General features: G+C 52.8%; 1 protein-coding gene across 1 annotated transcript in view; it reads left to right on the forward strand.

Moving 5' to 3' along the window:
• The window catches only part of LOC102108665 (uncharacterized), a 79,607-nt gene extending 63,504 nt beyond the window's left edge, over positions 1-16,103 (forward strand). The window contains exon 6 of the mRNA XM_088051318.1: positions 15,140-16,103. Within this exon, the coding sequence (XP_087907444.1) occupies positions 15,140-15,880 (741 nt within the window). The 3' untranslated portion in view covers positions 15,881-16,103. The remainder of the gene's footprint in view (positions 1-15,139) is intronic.
• The last annotated feature ends 4,113 nt before the right edge of the window (positions 16,104-20,216 follow it).

The raw sequence follows: 20,216 nt of genomic DNA on the forward strand, positions 1-20,216 counted from the left end.
TTACGTGGTCAAAGAGCAGCAGGAGCGCCTCAGCCAGCTGCAGGGCAATGGGGCTGGGTACAACGATGTATTTATAGGAGAATATGAAGCTGAGTGTGATGAGTGACATGCCAACTATGTCTGCATCCTTGTCCTGGAGTAGCTCCATGAGTGTTTCAGTCAGGCTCCACATTTTTTTCGCCTGTGTGGAACACAAGTGTGTGAAATCGCAGCTTGCTGCTGTGGCAGAACCCAGAGTGCCAAGGCCTGTCCCGAAGCACTGGGGCAGCTGAAGCAGGAGGCAGGAGAGCTGGGAGCAGGTGCCTCAGAGCTCCAAGCCCATCCAAGCCCAAGTGACTGCATTCCCCAGCTTCAGCCACTGCCCCCTTCTCACCATGGAGAGATGGTCAATGAACTTGAGAAGGGCCCTGAGTGCCAGGTGACGCCTCTCTCTGCACTCGCTCTGCAGGCACCTTGAGGAGACCTGCACAACACTGTCACTGCATTCACTGCAGTCCAGGTACTCCGGGATCTGAAAGGCACAGGGCAGTGACAGGGAAGCCAGCCGGCAGAAGCCTGGAACCGCACAGGGCCGGGCCCAGGCAGCAGCACAGGGCACGGGCAGCGTCCCAGGCAGCTGCGGCTATGAGAGGGCAGAGAGCTGGCAGGCAGCTCAGGGAGGCAGTGCTGGCCATCAGGCTCACCTCCACAAGGAATGCCAGGGCGGGCAGATCCCAGCGTGGCTCTTGTGTGCTGAGCAGCCAGAGGAAGTGCAATGCAATTCTGGAACACAACCCTAGAGAAGCATGGCGCATCTCCCTGGCAGGGTAAAAATGGGACCAGGACCCTGATCAAATCTCTGCCAGGGGACTCACTCCCATGGGTCTGGTCTTTCTCCACAAGGCTGTGAGTGGACGTGGGCTCCTTGGGAGGCAGCTCCTTGTGGGCTCTTTCCTCTCCCAGCCTTTTCCCACTCTGCTTGGCCATCCCTTGATAACAAGGCCCACTGGCCCACAAGCACGGGTACTGTATTGGGCCAGGTCCTGGGCCCAGGGCAGAAATTCCAGAGGCAGTGGGGAGAAGGGGGTCTCACCTGGCCAGCAGACCCACAGCATAGTGGTGGGTGTCAGCACACAGCAGCGTCTCCTCTGGCACCTGTTCTGTGCTTAAAAACACTTGGAGGAGCAGATGCACAAAGAGCTGGGGAAAATACACTGTTAAAGCTTCTGGCCAGCAGGGCACCTGGAGGATCTTCCACATCACCACAGTTGCCTGTAGAGGACAAAGCAGTCTGAGACGGCGCTCAGTGTCCAGGTGTCCGTGTGGCAGGGCCTGAGAGTGGCAGGTAGAGGCCAGGGGAGATGCAGGGAGAGAACCTGGCCTGGTGGCCCTGAAGCTGCCCCTAGGCCTGGTTTCAGCCCAGTGCCTGAGGCAGGGAGATGCAGTGGGGGAAGGAGGGTGCAGAGCTGCTGGAGAGGCAGCCTTGGGGTGAGTGCAGGCCAGTTCCAGAAACTCACAGCCAGGGCAAAGACACCCGTGGTCTTCCAATCCGAGGTGCACCTGCTGTGCTCTGGCCAGTCCCCCAGCACATCCAGGAGTATCAGGAGTGCCCGCTCCGCAGTCCTGGGTGAACACAAGATCTTCTTCCATATGGTCATTGCACCTCTGCAGGGTCAGAGCTCTATCTCAGGCACAGGGTCTCAGACACATCCCCATGGCCTAGGTAGCAGCGGGGAGCTGAGCTGGCTGCCAGCTCTGACTCTGCCCACTGCCCCTCAGCCTCAGCAGCAGCACCCAGGCAGCCCAGGCAGGATGGCATCCTGAGGGGCAGGATGGCAGCATGGCAGCAGGCTCAGAAGCTGACATGCCAGGGCTGGGAAAGGGAGCAGCCAGAGGCCCCTGGAGCTCTCTGTTGGTGACACACCTGGGCCAGGCTGTACAGGGCAATGGGCTGGGGAGCCGTGAGCCCTCTGGACAGGTGGGCCCCATACCTGTCACACGTTGGGGCCACACGCAGGACAGTAATGACCACATCGTCGGGCTGTGCCTCGGTGAGATCCAGCAGGGTCCTCTCCAGCCTGTGCTCAGCAAATTCATTTGTCATGAGCACATGGTGGATGCATCTCACGATGGCAGGCACCTGGAGAAGGCACAGGGAGAGTTGGAAAGCTGTCAGAGGGAGTCAGGAATGTCCCCAGCTTCCCCAGAGAAGTGCTTCCCTTCTCACCACACTGCAACAGCCTCCAAGCCTTAGAGTGAGCAGCAGGCATGGCTTGGGAGGCCAAGCAATTCCTGGAGGATCAAACCCTGGCCACAGGCTGCTTACTTGCTTTGGACTGGAAAGACCCTTCTCCAAAATCCATTTCAGCATGGTAGCACTGGTGTCAGTGGTGTAGACATCACAGTTTTCCATGGACTCAGTGCCCGTGACGCTGGTCTCTTCCTGGCAAATGCACTTGATGAATTTGCAAGTCAGGCAAGGGAAAGAAGGGCTGGAAGAGAGGAATATTGCATGGAATGCTCCAAGCGCAGTGGTGGGCTGGGCAGTGCCAGCAGGCCCAGCCCGGGTGGGGATGGCTGCAGGTACCTGTGCTGTTCTGCAGATGAGGCCACAGGACGGGTCCTGCTCTTGAGTCTGGTCCACGGCTGCATCTGGCAAAGAGCGAGCGCGGCCAGAGCTGAGGGGCTGCAGGAGAGGCCAGAGAACACAGCCCAGCCGTGCACTCCCTAGGCAGGGACAGCTCTGGGATGCCCCAGGGAATGCAGCACAGCCTCTGCCAAGGCACAGCCTTGGCCCTTCTCTGGTCCTGTCCATGGGTGTGTCCCCAGAGGATGGGATGGGATGGGATGGGATGGGATGGGATGGGATGGGATGGGATGGGATGGGATGGGACAGGACCCAGCTGGATGCAGGCCCCAGCCTTGTGGCCCAGCTCTGCCACTCACCCTCCTGCAGTGGCTGGAACTGCTGCACCTCTTTAGTCGTCTGTGCTGGGGAAGCTCCAGGGCCTCCTTCTTCCTCCTCCTCCACCCAGGCCAGTTTGGGTGCTCTCAGGGCTCTCTGCTCCATGCCAGTGATTGGATTTATGGCTACTTGCAGGAGCGATGCTTTGCAAAAGCTTCACGTCAGCAGGTGCTGCAGTTGTGGCTGGAAGGCACTGCAAGACTGAAGTCCTGGCAAGACCACAGGACAAGTCCTGCTCTTGGGTCTCGAGGCCTCCTGCCACAAGGACGGGAGGCTCCTCGTCAAGGACTGACGTCTGGCCTTGAGGTCACGTGTAGGAATCACACTTTGGAAAAGCTCCGGGTCAGACAGAAATGAGTGTGCTGTGCAGGGGCTCCTCACAGCACCACTCTGGTGTGTCCTGTCCCGTCGCACCAAGTGCACCAAGCACTGTGGTGTGGCCGTGTCACCACCAGCTCCTATGTTACCACATGTCACAATGGGCCCTTTGACACCCTGTCCTGTTCCAAGCCATGGTGACCATGCTGCACCATGTCACAAAGAGCCCTTGCACACACTGCCACCTGCCCTCAGGCCACCCCCAGCCCACCCAAAGTGGCTCAGTTGGAAGGAATCCCTCACTCGAAATGTCTAAGGCAACCTGAAAGGATCTTTAAGAACAGCTCAAACCATCAGCAAACGCTGCCCTGCTCTGCGGGCTCAGGGCAGCAGAAGCAGCCCCAGGGCTGCTGACACAGCCGCAGCAGGAAGGGCACGGGGCCTTGCACAGAAGCTGGGCACAGCCTCCTTTGGACACGTCCTGTCTGGTGACCATCCTAAACCCGCACAGGCTGTGACACAGGCTGATGTGGGGAATGCAGGCATAGAAAGCTTTCAAGGCCTTGAGCATATAGGCTCTGAGATAGAGATGGATGCAAAGTTTGACCTGAGACCTTGGAGGAGGCTTGAAGCTTTAGAACTATAAAGTTGCACAGACATGAAGTAAGAATAGAAGTTTGTAGTTTCAGCAGAAATATGCCTCATGTACAGGAATAAATATGTTAAGCAAGCATGTGAAAAATTTTCATGTTTAGCAATAGAACCTATCCCCCATTCTTCAACAAGTCAAGCAATTATTGAAAGAACACACCATACTTTAAAATCTATTTTAGATAAGCAGAAAAGAGGAGAGGCAGAAGCTACACCCCAGATGTGATTGAATAAAGCACTATATGTTTTGAATTTTCTGAATAGCTCTTTTGCAGAACCTACTCCACCAATTATCAGACATTTCTCAAATAATACCAAGAAGAGACCTTTAGTTTTGATCAGATATTTAGAATCAAGACAGATTGAAGGTCCATTTCAATTAATAACCTGGGGAAAAGGATATGCCTGTGTCTCCACAGGTGCAGGACCAAAGTGGGTTCCCGGAAAGTGCGTGAAACCGTATCAAGCTGAGAAACAAGCAGACGAAGACTCAAGAAATCAAGAAACCAGTACGCAAACGTGATTTAGCATGAAAACAGCATTCAACATCTTAGACATTGAACAAACAGCGTACAAAATTTATGGACAGAGGACTTTGTGAGGGAGGGTTGTTTAATACAGAAATTTAAGAACTTTAGCGAGAGATAAGGTTGTTGAATAAGATCAGTTAGCCATTGTGTTTGTGCCTTATCTTTTGTTGGTTGCCTTATGCAACACAGTTTTGCCATGAATCAGTCAAGAGAAAATGTCTGGGGAGCTTTGACCAATGTGTCAAATCTAGATATCATCTGCTTGACTCATTCAGGGTCAGGGAAGCCATTCTAAAACAAGTAATCAAAGAAAAAAGTTGATTTTTTTGGCAAAGAGAAGAGGGAGATGTAGGAATCCAGAAATGGAGAGACATTTCTCTGTTTATCCTATTCTCCAGAACAGTATCAATCCTATTTGCCATTGACAGAAAGGCTCCCAAATATCCCTGGGTAAACCAGGATTTATAAAAAATTAAGTAGAAAGTAGTAGAATGTTTAGTATGCCACTGAGGTGAAAAATATAGTTTTCAGAGGGGGTTAATACATGGAGTAAAGATGGAGGAAGAAAGGTGTGGTTTTTAGATCTTGTTCTTCTTCCTTCTTCTCCATGATTCTTCAGTTTTTGGGAGCACAAAGAATGTTTGGTTGAAAGTTAGTTGCAGTTTTAGTTATGTAAGTAGATGTAGAAAACTTAGTTGTTAAAATATAAATATATATACACGTGTCCGTAGTTAGTAGGGTAAAAATAGATATAAAAATGAAGCAGACGCATGGTTCTGGGCCATTTTGTATTATCAGAGCAAAATGAGCCAGGTTGTGGTGAATTGAACTTGTGCAGATAGTCTGGAGAGACCTGCCAAGTTTTGTAATAACCTTCTAATAAACACGAGAAACAAGATTCTAACGAGCTTGGGAGTTTTTCTTCAAACCCAGAGAACGGAGATAAGGGGGACTCCCCATGAGGGAGGATCCCAAAGGAGCTCAGCCCAAAGGGGACTGAGAAATCCAGGAGGAAAGAACACAGAAGAAGTATAGAAGAAGCAAGAGAAGAAAAAGAATAAGAGAAGTTACAGGTTTTAGGAGGTCTGTGATAGAGATGAGGAAGTGTCAAACTCATTCCAACGAGCTGCCCAAAGCAGTGACTTAAGTCTCTTTTTGGCTGTGGAGTAGCACCAGCCTTGTTGAACGCAGGCAGCAGCACAAGCAGGGCTCCTCCAGCAGCAGGGACACACCACAAGGCAGGAGGGGACCGTGGCACCAGAGGGGATTGTGGCACCAGAGGGGATTGTGGCACCAGAGGGGACTGTGGCACCAGAGGGAACTGTGGCACCAGCTGTGCCCTAGGTCTGAACAGGCTGGCAAAGTCAGGTGGTGCTGCCTGCCTGCATGAATGGCTCAGGCAGGGATGGTGAGGATCCAGGTCTGGGGGCCATCCAAGGAGTCCTGTCAAGAGCAAATGGTTCTAATATTCTCTCTGAGACAAAAAAGGGGCAATCTTTGGAGTGAACTGAAGTGCTAATAAATATTTGCTCACATATGGTGGGGTTTCTCTGCAAATGGGCTTTGATGGAAAACTTGTGACCACATCTAGTTTTGCTCTTTAAGTCAAGCACCTGAGTAGCTTTGTTGAGGAATGGAGAATTGTTTGTAGCTCAGTATTTTCTCAGGAGGAGTCTTACATTTTAGCACAGGAGGAAGGTAAGGCAAAGGTTTAAAAGCTTTCCCCTCCTGAAGTGACACACTTTCTGAGGAGTCTGAGGAGAATTCCCCTCAGCCACTGCCAGGGCTGTTTGCCTCCTCTGCAGGCTCAGGATTCTGGGAGTTCCAGGAGCCTCAGCTGCCATGGTATTTTCCTCTGAATATTTCTTGTTGTGCAGTACACAGGGAGAATATTTTTTGCTAGATTCTCCTCTGGGCTTTGAGGTGAATCTCAGTAATTCTGTTGATTTTCATGTCCAGATGAACTTTTTGTAGATAGGAAGGAAAAGGGAAGAGGCACCATGGAAAATTAATTGCTCAAAATTTGAGTGGCCCAACCACATTAAAAATGAAGTCTAAACTGAAGAAATCTTTTATTTTTTTTTTTCCTTGGTAGGTGGGGTAAAACATGAAGTGTAAATAAAGTTCTTTGAAAAGGTTCAGCCAGCACCCAGCTGTGTGAAAATCAAAAGAGCAAGGGATAAGACAGGGCATGGGAGAATCTTCAGCCCTTCCTGTTGAAGGTAAAAGAGTAGGAAAAGTGCCTCTGGCTGTTACCCACAGGTAACGTGTTATTTGTAGCCAAGAGCAGATGCCCCAAGCTGCTGGTGGCCCAAGCCCTGCCATGGCTGGCCCACTTTCAGTCCTAGCTGGACCAGGGTGGCCGGCTCGGGAGGGGAGGAGGTGGGGGGATCTCAGGGGGCTTCCTCTTCACAGCCGGGCTGGGGGGGCGTGGGGGAGGCACTGAGTGCTGGTGCTCTGCTTTCCAGGTCGACTCCTGCTTCTGAGGCCACATCTGAGAGCTGTGGAACAAGGCAGTCTCTGGGCTCCCTGGGGGCGAGGGAGAGTCACACCTTCTTGGCTGGTATGCTGGAGCTGCAGCAGGGTGACTGTGGAGAGAGGAGGTGGCTGAGGCCCCCAGCTGCCGCTGGCACACAGGGACCCTCCTGCACAGCAGAGCCCAGAGCGGCCAAGGCTCCCCAGCACGGCTGGAGCTGCTGGCACAGCTTGGCCCAGCTGGATAGCTGCCCCTCAAGGCTCCGGCGAGCTGGGGATGGCTCTGGGCAGGGTCCCTGACAAGGAGTGGGCCCCAGAGCGCCTCTGCCTTTCAAGGACAGTCTCGTCCCCGCTCTTTCTCCTGCCCACCTTGCTTTGCCTCTACCTGCTGCTCCTGGGGCTGCTCTTGGCCAGGCAGCCTCAGTGGGAGACAGCACTGGCTGCAGCCTGAGTGGGCTCCCCAGGACAAGGAACAGCAATTAAGAGGCCAGTGAAAGCCCTGGGCAGCAGCAGAACTCTCAGCAGAGTTATTTGGGCAACCAAGGACTATCCACAGGTCCACGGCAGCCTCACTGGGAATGTTTCCTGACTATGAGCAGCCTTTCAAGAAGCTGGAGGGTGGAGATGAACAACAACTTACCGTTTCTTGTCCTTCCACCACCGGAATCCAACATAGCACAGGACCATGGAAAGTGGCACTGTGAACAGTGTCACTACTGTGCCTATCATGCAGGACTTGCGCACATCCTGCGGGCAGAACACTCTTGGGGTGCTCGGTGGATTCTCAGCATTTATATTGGACTTGCCAAGCGCATCTGTGGGAGCAATGGGCAGTGTCAGCTCATGCTGTGCTCCACTCCTGAGCTGGCAGCACACTGGATATGGCCAGGACATTCTCTGTTTCCCCCAGAGCTGGGGCCTGCAGGCACCTTGCCACCCCTTGGCACAGACTGTGCCACCCAACAAAGCCCAGAAGGCCGAGAGCAGAGCCCGGGACAGCAGAGCTGCTTGGGCAGTGGCTCCTTCCAGGGACACGGGCCAAACCCATCCCTGAGCAGCCTCTGCCAGCCCTGACCCTCCCTGCTCTGTGACAGCTCCCCCAGCCCAAGGGGACAGAGCCAGGCCCTGTCAGGAGCCAGTGCAGCCCCTGCCCAGCTGGGAGCCAGGGCTGGCTGTGGCCCTGGGCTCATGGCAGGGCTCCCGCTCGGGGCTGCTCCTGTGCCTTGGGCCTCTGGGCACTCAGGGCCAGCTCCAGAAGCAGTTGCAGGGGGAGAGATGTTGGTGCAGAAGTCCCGATTCCCAGGGGCTGGGAAAGAGCTCCAGAGGCCTGGAAGCTGCGGATCCTCCAGCTTTGGCTGCTGCTGGGCCATGCAGGCCCTGAGGGAAGAGCTGCTGGCACACAGCTCTGCCAAGGGAGAGCCCAGCACAGCAATTACCTCCTGTGTCTGGGCCTGGCATCTCCTCCTTTCCTGCATCAGGAGCTGAGACAGAGCCCTTCCTTCCTCTAGCATATGCCATCATCTGCACAAACATCTGCTCCAGCACTTGAGAAAGGAAAAAGGACAGCTGGATAAGATAGAACTGTTCGTCATTAGGGCAGGTGGTATCTTCAGGAGGCAATACTTGTCAAAGTCAGGGATAAGGGTCAGTGAAATGCCCAGGTTATTGGGGCCGGGCCAGGGCCCTCCCTCCTCCAAACAGCCCCTACACCTGATCTAGCCCAAGACTGAGAAATTGCAGGGGATCTCAGGGTGTGCATGGCCTATGGTGCAGTTTGGGCTCCCTGTCAGCTGATGCCAAATGCCTTCCTGCAGAGGCTGGGGAGAAGCTGCAGCCAGGCCAGGCTGGGAAACAGCCCTGTAGGCCATGAAAGCAGCAGTGGGGCAGCAAGGCTGCCATGGATCCCTTCTTGCTGTGCTGGGCACGGCGTGTCCTGATGTGCAGAGAAAGCCCCTGGCTGCTGAGTGTCAGGAGAAGGGACATGGACCCACCATGGCGTCTCTCCAGGTCACTCAGCATCTTGTCCAGAAGTTGGGATGCCTCCAGGGATTTCTTGTCTTCTATCTCCTTGTTCTTCCATCTTGGAGGACCTTAATGGAAAGTAGTTCCATTTCTCCTTCAGTCCAGAGTGGCAGTGAGTGCACCTGGGTTCCTGGTGCCCTCCAAGGCACTCCCTCCTCTCTGCCTTCCACTCAGGAGCATCGGCAGGAGGACAACATGCCTGCAGTGTCCCCACACTGGGATAGAAGAAGCCACTTGCATGGCAGTCAGGGGAGAAAAGACTCCCTGGAGATGCCAGCAGCTCTGAACTGAGCCCCACGCAGGGCCACGGCTTGGCAGCAGCAATGGGAGCAGCTCAGTCTCCCTGGGGCTGGCAAAGGAACCATGCAAGGCACAGCCCTGGGCCACAGCCCTGGGCCGAGCCCCTTCCTCTCTTGCTCTTCCTTGTAGCTGCACAGAGCCCATGGAAGGAGACACTGGCATTGCACATGGGAAGAGGATTGACAGCTAAATGCTCCTTCCTCCCACTGACAGCAATGCGGTGGGATCACTCAGGACTCCAGAAGGAAGCAGAGAGAGGTTTCTAGAATCCATCAGCCTTCAGACTCTTAAGTGAAGTGGCACGTGAGTAAGTTCTTGCCACATTGACATTGATAATTCTGTGCAGAAAGGGACATTGAGAACTTGCCTCCAGCATTCTCCATTGATCTCAAACTGTCATGTCCCAGGGCTTTCAGATGCTCCATGTCAGGATCCCAATCTAGAAGGGAGCACAGATCAGAACCATTCCATGGTGTGCTGGGACCCCCTTTCTGCCTTAGGGAACTGGGCACTGCAAGGGGGTTGGGTAAGGCTGTGGGAGCCAGATGTCAATGGACATGGCCAAAGCTGCAGAGGGGCCTGGGCAGCTCTGGGCTGGCCCTGGACACTCTCCACCTTCTTTGCAGACCCTGTGCAACATCCCTGGAGGGGTAGCAGGACCAGCCCAGGGTCCCTGGGGATTCTCTCCCTCCCACAGAGGAAACCCTCCCTTAAGCCCTGGGGAAAACCATCCCCAATGCTTCTCAGGGAGAAGGAAGTGCTGTCCCAGGAAAGGGAAGCCAGGCCATGGGCTCACCTTCTCCCTGTGCTCGCCACGGAGCAGCCTGGGCAGCCCTGTCAGGCAGGGCCACTGCCAGGAGGAGCAGGAGGAAGAGGCGCAGAGCAAAGGCCATGGTGCCTTGCCCACTGCCAGTCCTGCAGCTCTTGCTGCCACCACTGTCCTGACACCGCTGTCCCAATGTCAGCACCGCTGCTGCCACAACAGTCGTGGTCAAAGACTGACTGCTCGGTCCTTGTGGTGCTGTGCAACCACGGGGCTCTGGGACCTCTGTGACCTCAGAGCCTGCTGTGACTTGAGCCTGCTGTCACCCCAGAGACTGCTGTGACCTCATGGCCTTGGCTGAACCCCCCGAGTGTACTCCCATCTGTACTCCAATCTGTACTGGACTGATTGTAAATCTTTGACTTCATCAAAGGGACATTGCTAAACAAAACCTTGGTTTTGCCTGCTGACATTCTTGGACAGGCTGCGTCCCAGGAGATGCTCTTGATGGTTCCCTCTTTTCCTGGGCATGGCACTGGAGGAGGTTCAGGCCCAGGTGATGCCACTGAAGGAAATGTGCCCTCAGCCCAGGGACACTCAACACAGACTCCCCCAGCCCCTCAGTGCCCCGCCGATGGTCACAGCAGCCCCTGCCTGGCTCCTGCCTGCCCACACCGTGGTCAGCCCCGCCTGCTCCTGGACATGGAGCTCAGCCAGGGCTGGTGCTGTGTCGGCTTTGCTGGTGGTACTGCTTGGACACTGGGGTGACAGCTCCATCTCTTTATTGGAACAGAAGAGCTGTGCTGGGCCCTGCCCTGGCAGGAGGGACCCACCTTCAGTTCTGGCCACAGAGCAGGACAGGTCCCTTCAGGGACACAGGGCCTTGCTTTGGGTGGTGGCAGCATCTGCACAGCAGCAAGCTGGTAATGCAGCTGTGACAGGGACATCACGTATGGGCATGGAAATATGAAATGTGTGGTACAGGTGTCCCTGACTGAGGTGTTTGGCCATTCTTGTGAAGCTGCAGAGGGGAACCTGTTGAGAGAGGAGATGGCTGATGTCCCAGCTGCAGCTGGCACACAGGGACTCTCTTGCACACTGGGAGATTCTCACTGTGCTCAAAGTTTCCCTCTGAAGACTAAGAGCTGAATATGGATGGGCTTAGCAACTGGTCTGCAAGGCAAACAACTGAGGTAGCAAAAGAAGAAATTGAGAAAATACAAGTTTATCCATAGCAAGGAAGAAAGCAAGGCCGTTAGCATGGAAACCAATAAAAAGGTGCATAAGGGGTATTTGCAGTTGTAATAAATGGAATTGGTTTGTGCTAACTAAATTGTAACTGTTATTAAAGTTATTATTAGAAACAATCAAGAATCAGTGTTACAAAGCAGATGTACCCCTTTGCAGATGTTACATGTCAAAATGAAGGTCCAGGATGTAGTTTAGAAGATAAATGGTGTCTCAAGACCAAAATGGCCTTGGGATGGACCAAAATTAGAACAAATTTAGGCATTGGGCGTAAGGATTAGTAAATATAAGACTAATTAGTAGACTAACATAACACAAGGCTTAGTACGCACACGCAAACCTGTAAGGTTATCCAAAGGACAATGAGGAAGAAGAGAAGCCTTCACCAAAAGACCACCAAAAGAAGACTGAAGACCCCCTAACAACAAGTGAGGCATGTGCCGTGAAGAAAAGTGACGTATAATCAGAAAAATCGGAAATAGGAGGAAACTTACAGGAAACATTAATGAATATGAATAAGCATACAGTATATGAGTTTAGCTTGAAGTGCTTTGTTTTGAATGTGAGGCAGGGTGGGAAGCCTCCGTACCCTGGTCGGTTTTGCCTATGTTTTAATCATACTTAATTACTAGTAGATTATACATATAAATTTTATTTTTTTATTAAACTGTATTATTTTACTAAACTGTATTCTTTTATACCACATTACTATGCAGTTTAGTAAATTGTATTCATTTTTAATTAAACTGCCATTAAGCCAAGGGACCTAGTTGTCAAAATTCTAATTTCATTTATAACAGTATTTTAACAAAGAAGCCTGGTACAACAACATTGGTATTTAAAAAACATGACACAATATGAGCTATATTAACAAAGAAGGCACCTTATGGTGACTCATTCTACTCTTCAAACTGTAAAACATCTTTGTGTACTGATCAGGAGGTCAGGATTTACTCTTTACAATCCTAATGCTGAATGTCTCCTTAGGCAGTCTGGTCACAGAGAAGAATGAGGACCCTCTGGGCTGCCCCTGTTTGGACAACCTGCTCCTCACCCCGAGCCTCAGCATGTCTGACATCGCCCACCAGGGACTGACATCCCAAAACATTGAAAACATTTCTCTTTATAATTTTTCTTTATCATTAAAATCTAATTAATTACTAAAAATAAATTTTAATTTTTATAATAATATTGTTCTGTATTTTTATAACCTAATTTTTATGTTTATATGAAAGAATTGATACATTTTTAGCAACTAAAAACATTATCGGTCCTTGGTTCAAAGTAACACAATTCCCTTCATTAATTAATTGATCACTACTTCTCCCTCTTTATGCTAATTACACCTATTTTTAGTCCTTTGATCATATTTTTTAATAATTTTCTCAGACAGGGTAAAAGGGACCACTTTGGGGCCCATGGAAACTTTTCTGAGGAACATTTGAGGCAGTTTAGTGTCTAGGGAGGGAATTTAGAGAGAACTTGGTGGTCTGGAGGACACTTGGGGGAGTCGGGTGCACACTTGGAGGGACACTTAGGGATTCTGTGGGACAATCCGCGGTCCGGGGGAGCACCTGGGGGTCCAGGGGGGCGCTTGGAAGTCAGGGAGGGGAATCTGGGGGCCCTTCGGGGCCCGGGGGGGCACTTGGGGGGCTGTAACAGGGAATCTATGGGTCGCGGGGGATGATGGGAGTTGTAGGCGCCGGTATAATGCGGTTTAATGGGGCCGCGGAGCATCACGGGAGTTATAGGCGCAGCTCCAATGGGTTCCGGTGAGGCGTGGGGCATGACGGGAGATGGAGTCATGGCTGGAATAGCGCTCTATGGGCGCCGCGGAGCATGATGGGAGCTGTAGTCCCGGAAGTGGCTCGGAAGGCGCGTTTGGCGATGCGGAAGGCACTTGGAGAGCACTTCTGCTTCCGAGCCGTGGCTGCAGGTCCTTGGGGCGAATGTATACGGCTCGGGAGCACTTGGGGGGAACCTGGGGAGCTGTAACCGGGCTCTTTGGGGCGCGGGGCACGGCAGGAGGTTTGGGCGTGGAACCGTGTTCCGGGATGATGGGATGTGAATTCCCAGCAGTGTCTGGAAGGGGCATCTGTGGGGTCAGGAGCATTCAGGGATCCGGGGACGCTTTGGGGGGTCCCGAACGGGCGCTGAGGGGACACTCGAGGATCTTGGAGGGTCTGGGGCACACTTATGGGACATATGGGGGGCGATACTGGGGTTCTGGGGAGCGCAGGGCATATTCCCAGTTCCTTCCAGCATGATCCCATTTGCTCTCAAGTCTCCCAGTCAGCCTCAGCATGATCCCATTCACTCTCAGTATATCAAATTTGCCCCCAACCTGGTCTCAATTGCCCCCTGCAGCCTCCTACTCACTGCCAGTATGATCCCAGTATGATCTGTCTCCCTCAGTGTGATCGCAGTCTCTCCTGGCATGGTCCCAGCTGCTCCCAGTATCATCCCAGTATGATGTCACTACACAGCCAGTGCAATCTCAGCCACTGCCAGGACGATCCCAGGATGATCCCAGTACAAACCAGTCCCTGCCAGTGCTGCCACTCCTGGGATCCCCCAGCCCTCTCTGTGTTCCCCCCTCTCGCATCTCCCCAGAGGAGCCCCAAGGGCTGGCAGTCCCCAGCCAGGGTCGCCAGCCAGCCCCAGTTTTGGGGGATCTGCAGTCCCCAGTTTTCCCAGTTTCCCTCTCCTTTTCCCCGGGCCGGGTTCCCCCCGCCCCCAGTGGGTGGGAGCAGCGGAGAGCCCCGCGCTGCCCATCCCGACCTGTCCCGGCTCCATCCCCACTCCTGCCGTGGGCTGTGAGGGGTTCAGGAATGGGGCACCGAGGGTGTCACTGCTCCTGGGGGAGGAGGGGGAGGGATGGAAGAGGAGGCACAAAGGAAGATCATAGAAAGGAGAAGGAACCACAAATTCACGGGACCCTCAACAGCCTGGAGAGGGGCAGGGGGGAATCCTTGGACCCCCTGCACTCCAAAGCACAGAATCAGGGGAGAAGGGACCATGGGAATCCAAAAAGCCCCATCATCCCCAAATGAGGAGATGGAAACGGGGGGAACTTTTTGGATTCCTGGCACTCCCAGTAGCCTGAAAAGGGCAGGGACTGAGCAGACAGGGGAACCTGAGTGCAAGCGTAACCCCCAGCAGCTGAGACAGGGAGGAACCCCTGAACACCAAAGGGGAGAGACCAGAGATGGGGAACTCCTGGGAGGCAATTTCAGGGCTGAATTTTGGTGTTTGGGAGGTTTTTATGGGCCCCAGATGACCGTTGACTTCTAGAGATGGTCTTGGACCGAGAGACATTCAAACTCAATGTAATCTTCCCCTGTTTTACCCATAGCAGGATTTCCCAATCCCAAACCTTGTCCGGATGGAGAAGGAGGCTGTGAGGAAGAGGAAGATGCCCCAGGACACCCAAGCAGGTGAGGAGGAAGTCAGTGCCCCTTTCCCCCTCTCTCCTACTCCATCTCCCAGCCCAGCATGGCCCCAGCTGCAGGACAACCCCGCTGCTGACACCGTCCTGCTGGGGACGCACTGGGGGGATCTCCTTCTCCTTCCCTCTGGCACAGAGGCAAATCCCATCCTCTCCTTTTCCTTCCTCCCCCAGACAAGGAGCTGAGGATGGAGACCAGGGAGGACAAATCCCTGGGGCAGAACCTTGTGGAAGAGGCCGTTTTGAGCAGCTCCACAGCGCAGGAATCCAACGGGGAGGAAAAGCCCCGGAGATCCCACAGGAGGAGGGGCTCCAAACCCATCCCAGGGTGCTCTGGGGAGGAAAGACCCACCCTGTGCTGGGAAGGCAGCCGGAGATCCAGTCAGGGCTCTGAGCTGGTTGTCCATGAGCAGCTTCAGGATGGGGCAAAGCCCTGCAAGTGCTTGGAATGTGGGAAGAGCTTCAGCCGGAGCACCAAACTGATCCGCCATCAGATGATCCACACTGGGGAATGGGCCTATGAGTGTGGGGAATGTGGGAAGGGCTTCAGCTGCAACTCCGAACTCATCCGTCACCAGCGCATCCACACTGGGGAGAGGTCCTACGAGTGTTCTGAGTGTCGGAAGAGGTTTCAGAGGAGCTCTCATCTCCTCGTGCACCAGCGGATTCACACGGATGAGAAGCCCTTCTGCTGCCCCGACTGTGGGGAGGGCTTCAAGCACAATTCCACCCTTGTCAGGCACCAACGGATCCACACTGGGGAGAGGCCCTACGAGTGTCCCCAGTGTGGGAAGAGCTTCAGAAACAGCTCCAACCTGACCATCCACCAGAGGACCCACACTGGGGAACAGCCGTATGAGTGTGGGGAATGTGGGATGACCTTCAGCCAGAGGTCCCAACTGACCATTCACCAGATGATCCACACTGGGGAGAGGCCCTACGAATGTCTCCAGTGTGGGAAGAGGTTTCGCATCAGCTCCACTCTCCTCGTGCACCAGCGGATTCACACAGAGGAGAGGCCCTTCCGCTGCCCTGACTGCGGGAAGGGCTTCAAGCGAAACTCCCACCTCATCACCCACCGGCGCAGCCACAGCGGAGAGAGGCTCTACAAGTGTCCCCAGTGTGGGAAGAGCTTCACCCAGAGCTCTAACTTGACCAGACACAAACGGAGGCACCACTAAGGGAAGCCCTGCGAGTGCTCCTAGTGCAGGTAGAGCTTCGTGCGCTGCTCCAACTCCATCCCCCATCAGAGGACCCACATTGGGCAGAGCCCTGATGGCCCATGTTCCCTGTGATCTGTGTTGGGAAGACACTGGGCTGGTGGTCATTTTGGTTTGGTTCTAATTATCTTTAGATTCATCTTCATCCCTTCAAAACAGACTAAATTGGGGTAAAAATCAACAAATTCATCAAAGGCATCTAGAGCCTCACATTTTACTAGTGCTTCAAGGTAATCTGGTATTCAGGGAAATACTTGGGGGTTGTGGAGCTATTTGATGGAGTTTTCTCCATTTTTTGGCACTCAAAGCAGCGAGAGTTTTATCTGTCACCTCAAAACCACTCAATGCCACTGAAAACTGCACAGTGCCACTCAAAACTGTTGGATTCCACAACCCCTCAGGGTGTGATGCCTTAAGTTTTAGTTTTCATATTTTTCATATTTTGCACTGTCTAGGTTTGTATTTTTGAACTTCCTGTTTTGTTACTGAGCTCTCTTCACAGAGTAGGTAGACAAAACAATTCCTTTTCTAGCTTGATACCAAGGACAATCATTACAAGTTTCAGGCTCAAAAGCATAAACAAGGGTGGACTGAAGAGAGAAAACAAGAAGGACAGGACTTCATCATCTGAAGCTATAATTGGACCATGAACCCCAATATGCAGATGGACCTAAACTTCTAAAAATGTGAGACCTTGTGATCAGTTGTTTGTTTTTGGGTTTTTTGACCATTTTTGGTCCATTTTGGGTGTAGCCCTGGGCAGGCTCTTGTACTGCCCAAAGTGTATCCTTTAAGGCCTTTTAATAAACTTTATTCTTAACTCTGTCTAGCCTCTGTTCTAGGTCAGCCTTCTCAAGGCATCAGGTGGAATGGGGTTGGAAGGGGATTGGGTGAAGTGGGATGCAGATCGGGGGTGTGACATGGGCATTGGGTGGGGCAGGATAGGTGTGATGGAGTTTGGGAGGTGTGAAATGGGGGAAATCAGGCTTGGGAAGGGGGTCTTGATGTCCAGCAGGGATGGGATGGGTTGGGGTTGGGATTGGGGATGTGGGGTGGGGCCTGCAATGAGACAGCCAAAGTTTGGGAATGATGAAGGGAGGGCGTGTCCGTTACTGAGTGAGTTTTTGGATATTCCACATTCCTGAAGAGATTTTGGGGTATCCCACATTTCTGAGGCAGTTTTGGGGCACTCCCCAGCTCCTGGGGGGTTCCTGACAGCAGCTCCATGGAGCCCCATTGTCAGGGATAGTTGCCATGGGCATGAGCTCAGAGCTGCAGCCAGAGTGCGTTGCCTTGGTGCTGGAGAGCAGAGAAATGATGAATGGCCCCAGACATCTCCAGTGTGTGTTTGGGGGGCAGAACAAGTTCTGATGGGTGGTGCAGTCACTCCACCAGCCCAGCCACTGCAGCCTTTGCTCCAGCCCCAAAGTGGCTGCAAAGCCCCTGGCATCCCAAAAACCCCACCTGGGAGAGGGAGCAGAGCAGGTGAGGCTGTGACATGGGTGTGACACTTGTTGGGAAGGTAGAATTAGAAAGAAATTATAAATATGACTCCTTAGCCAGAAAGGCTAATAATAATTCAAAGAAGCTGATCTGGTATGCCAGAACACATTCTTTCCCCCAATAAAACTAAGCTAAGACCCCTCTTCCCAGCCTTATAAGGAAAGGTCTGAAGGACCCTGAGATAACTAAAAATATGCAAAAGCAGCGATTTCTATAGGTCACACACAAATGTTACTGTATTAGTATACTTAGAAAGATTGGTTAGTGAAGGAATAAAATATTCAATGTATAGGTTATATAAGCAATTGTAAAGGAGAGCTCGCTCTCTTGCTATGCTCTCTTGCTTGCTCTTGGTCTCTCTTGCTTCACTCTTGCTACGCTCTCTTGTCTCTCTTGCCTCTTGCCTTTTTCTATGCTCTTTTTCCTGCTCTTTTTACTTCTCTTCTTTATGCTCTTTTCCCAGCTCTCTCACTTCTGTTCTGTTACTCTCTTTCTTAGCTATCTTAAGTCTTGAACTCATGTATTCATATTTTACTCCCTTTTGTATTGTTCCCTCTGAGCCTGCTTTGAGCTTCATCTGCTGGCTCCTAGCAGGTTCTCTCTCTCTCTCCCACGCCCTGAAATAAACTACTAACATCTAACTCGATTATAGAGGTCTCTGCCGTGTCCCGGAACATACACACCCCAAAAGCGTCTCTTACAGACACTGACATGTGCCACAGCCCCGGAGCTCACAGCAGCTGAGACGGCGCTGGATCCAAGGCTGACTGTGGATCTCTGTCCCTCTCTCTTCTCTTGAATTCCTTTTCTCCAAATCTGTACAACTTGAAGTTGGACGGGTTAGTGTTTGCTTAGTCAGTGCTCTGTGAAGTGCTTTACTGTAATTCCATGTCACTTTAGGATTTCCCAAGTACTTATTCTCTAAATTTTGCAAGTAAATGTCATTCTAATTGGGAATGGCGGGAAAGAACGACACGGACTCTCAAGGGAGTCAGAACAGGAGAAATCTTCTAGTTTATTGCTCTAGGCTTGTTATATAGATTAGTTCGTGGAAAGTACAGAAAGGAAACTCTTATTGGTCAGTAAATCACCACATCACCATCATTGGTCAGTGGGGTTCACCACCCCCTGACTTTCTCCTGCAAGGAAAACAAGGAATAGAAAACAACACCTGCAAGGCTGTTTTGTGTCCCTGAGGATTGTTTTGATTCCTCCTTAAAACTTCCCAGGCTGGACTTGAGAAAGCTATGCGGCCTGTAATTTGTACAGGCACTGTGGTTCAGATTTAGCATCCATAAGTAAATGTTTGTTCCCCCCTCCTGGGAAGTTTGTTGTTTTCTCCCTTGCACTGCCCGAGGGGATCGAGGTACCTCAAGTCCCTTTCCAGCAGGGGCTGAGTGAGCTTGGGGCACAGCACAGGGAACTGCAATGCTGAGCAAGCCCTGGCTGGGTTGGAGGAAGCAGAAAGGCCAAGCCCTGAGCCCAGGCCTGGCACAGCAGGGCCTGTCCCTCACGGGTGGCTCGGGGCTCTTTGTGGGGTAGTGGGACATGAGGGGCAGCAAGGACAAGTGCCATAAAACTGCAAGCCCTGCCAGCCTCCTCAGGGAGGGCTGAGGGAGGAGCAAAGACCTTCCTGGCGCTGTGCCCTGGGCCAGGAGGGATTGTGCCAGTGGAGTTGACCCTAAATTTCTTCTCCCAGGCAGCTTTAGGACACGGAACATGGAGAAGCCAGAGTCAACTCTCAGCTTTCCACAGTCTTCCAGTAGAATCCTGTGTGGGGAGCAGCTTGGGAGCAGGGTTTGTGTGTCAAGGGAGGGGAATTCAGAGCCCTTTTCTCCCCCATGGCCTGAGGGTCTGCATTTTCAATGGCCCTGCAGCTGCCAAAGGGGCCTTTTTCACCCAGCTGAGAACAGTTCTGCTGATAACTTGTCCTAAACCTGCTTTTCCTGCAAATGTGCCAATGAAGCCTCATTTTTTGCAGCCCCAGGTCTTGTGCACATGCAGATGTGAAAACTGAAGGATGGAAAGGATCTGCTGGGAGGAGTCCTCTTTTTCTTGTTTTTTTGGTGGTTTTAATTTTTTAATTTTTTTTTAATTGATTCCTACTGTCAGCTCTGGGCAGAGCTCTGTAACTTTTGTTACAAGACACACTTGTCTGTGGCACTGTGCGGGTGGCCAAGGGGACCTTCCCTGAGCTGTCTGCAGAGGAATCCACAGCAGCCCAGGCCGGGGGTGCTCAGTGGTCACTCAGTTCCGCTGACTGGACGCAGCTCTGGACGCTTCCCTTGAAGCATCTCCAGGGAGAGAACGCTGGGACTGCCCCGGCTGTGGTGTCACTGCCAGGGGAACGCTGGGGCTGCCACGGCTGTGGTGTCACTGCCAGGGGAACGCTGGGGCTGCCACGGCTGTGGTGTCACTGCCAGGGGAACGCTGGGGCTGCTGCCCCGGCTGTGGTGTCACTGCCAGGGGAACGCTGGGGCTGCCCCGCTCCTGCCCCACCCCATCAGCTCTGCCAGCGCCTCGAGGGGACACAAAGGCTGAGCCAAAGGGTGAGAGTTTCACAAGGGGCTGAGCTGGGAGGGACCCATTGGGATCATGGAGTCCAGCTCCCAGCCCTGCACAGACACCCCAACAATCGCAGCCTGTGCATCCCTGGCAGCACTGTCCAAAGGCTCCTGGAGCTGCAGCAGCCTCAGGGCCGTGCCCATTCCCTGGGGAGCCTGGGCACTGCCCCTGTGGGGGAAGAAGCTTTTGCTGATCTCCAGCCCAGCCCTGCCCCGGCCCAGCTCCAGCT

The sequence above is a fragment of the Pseudopodoces humilis genome, chromosome 2 (assembly GCF_049639895.1).
Source record: "Pseudopodoces humilis isolate 2021_Gansu_Grassland_sample_001 chromosome 2, ASM4963989v1, whole genome shotgun sequence".
Lineage (NCBI taxonomy): Eukaryota > Metazoa > Chordata > Aves > Passeriformes > Paridae > Pseudopodoces > Pseudopodoces humilis.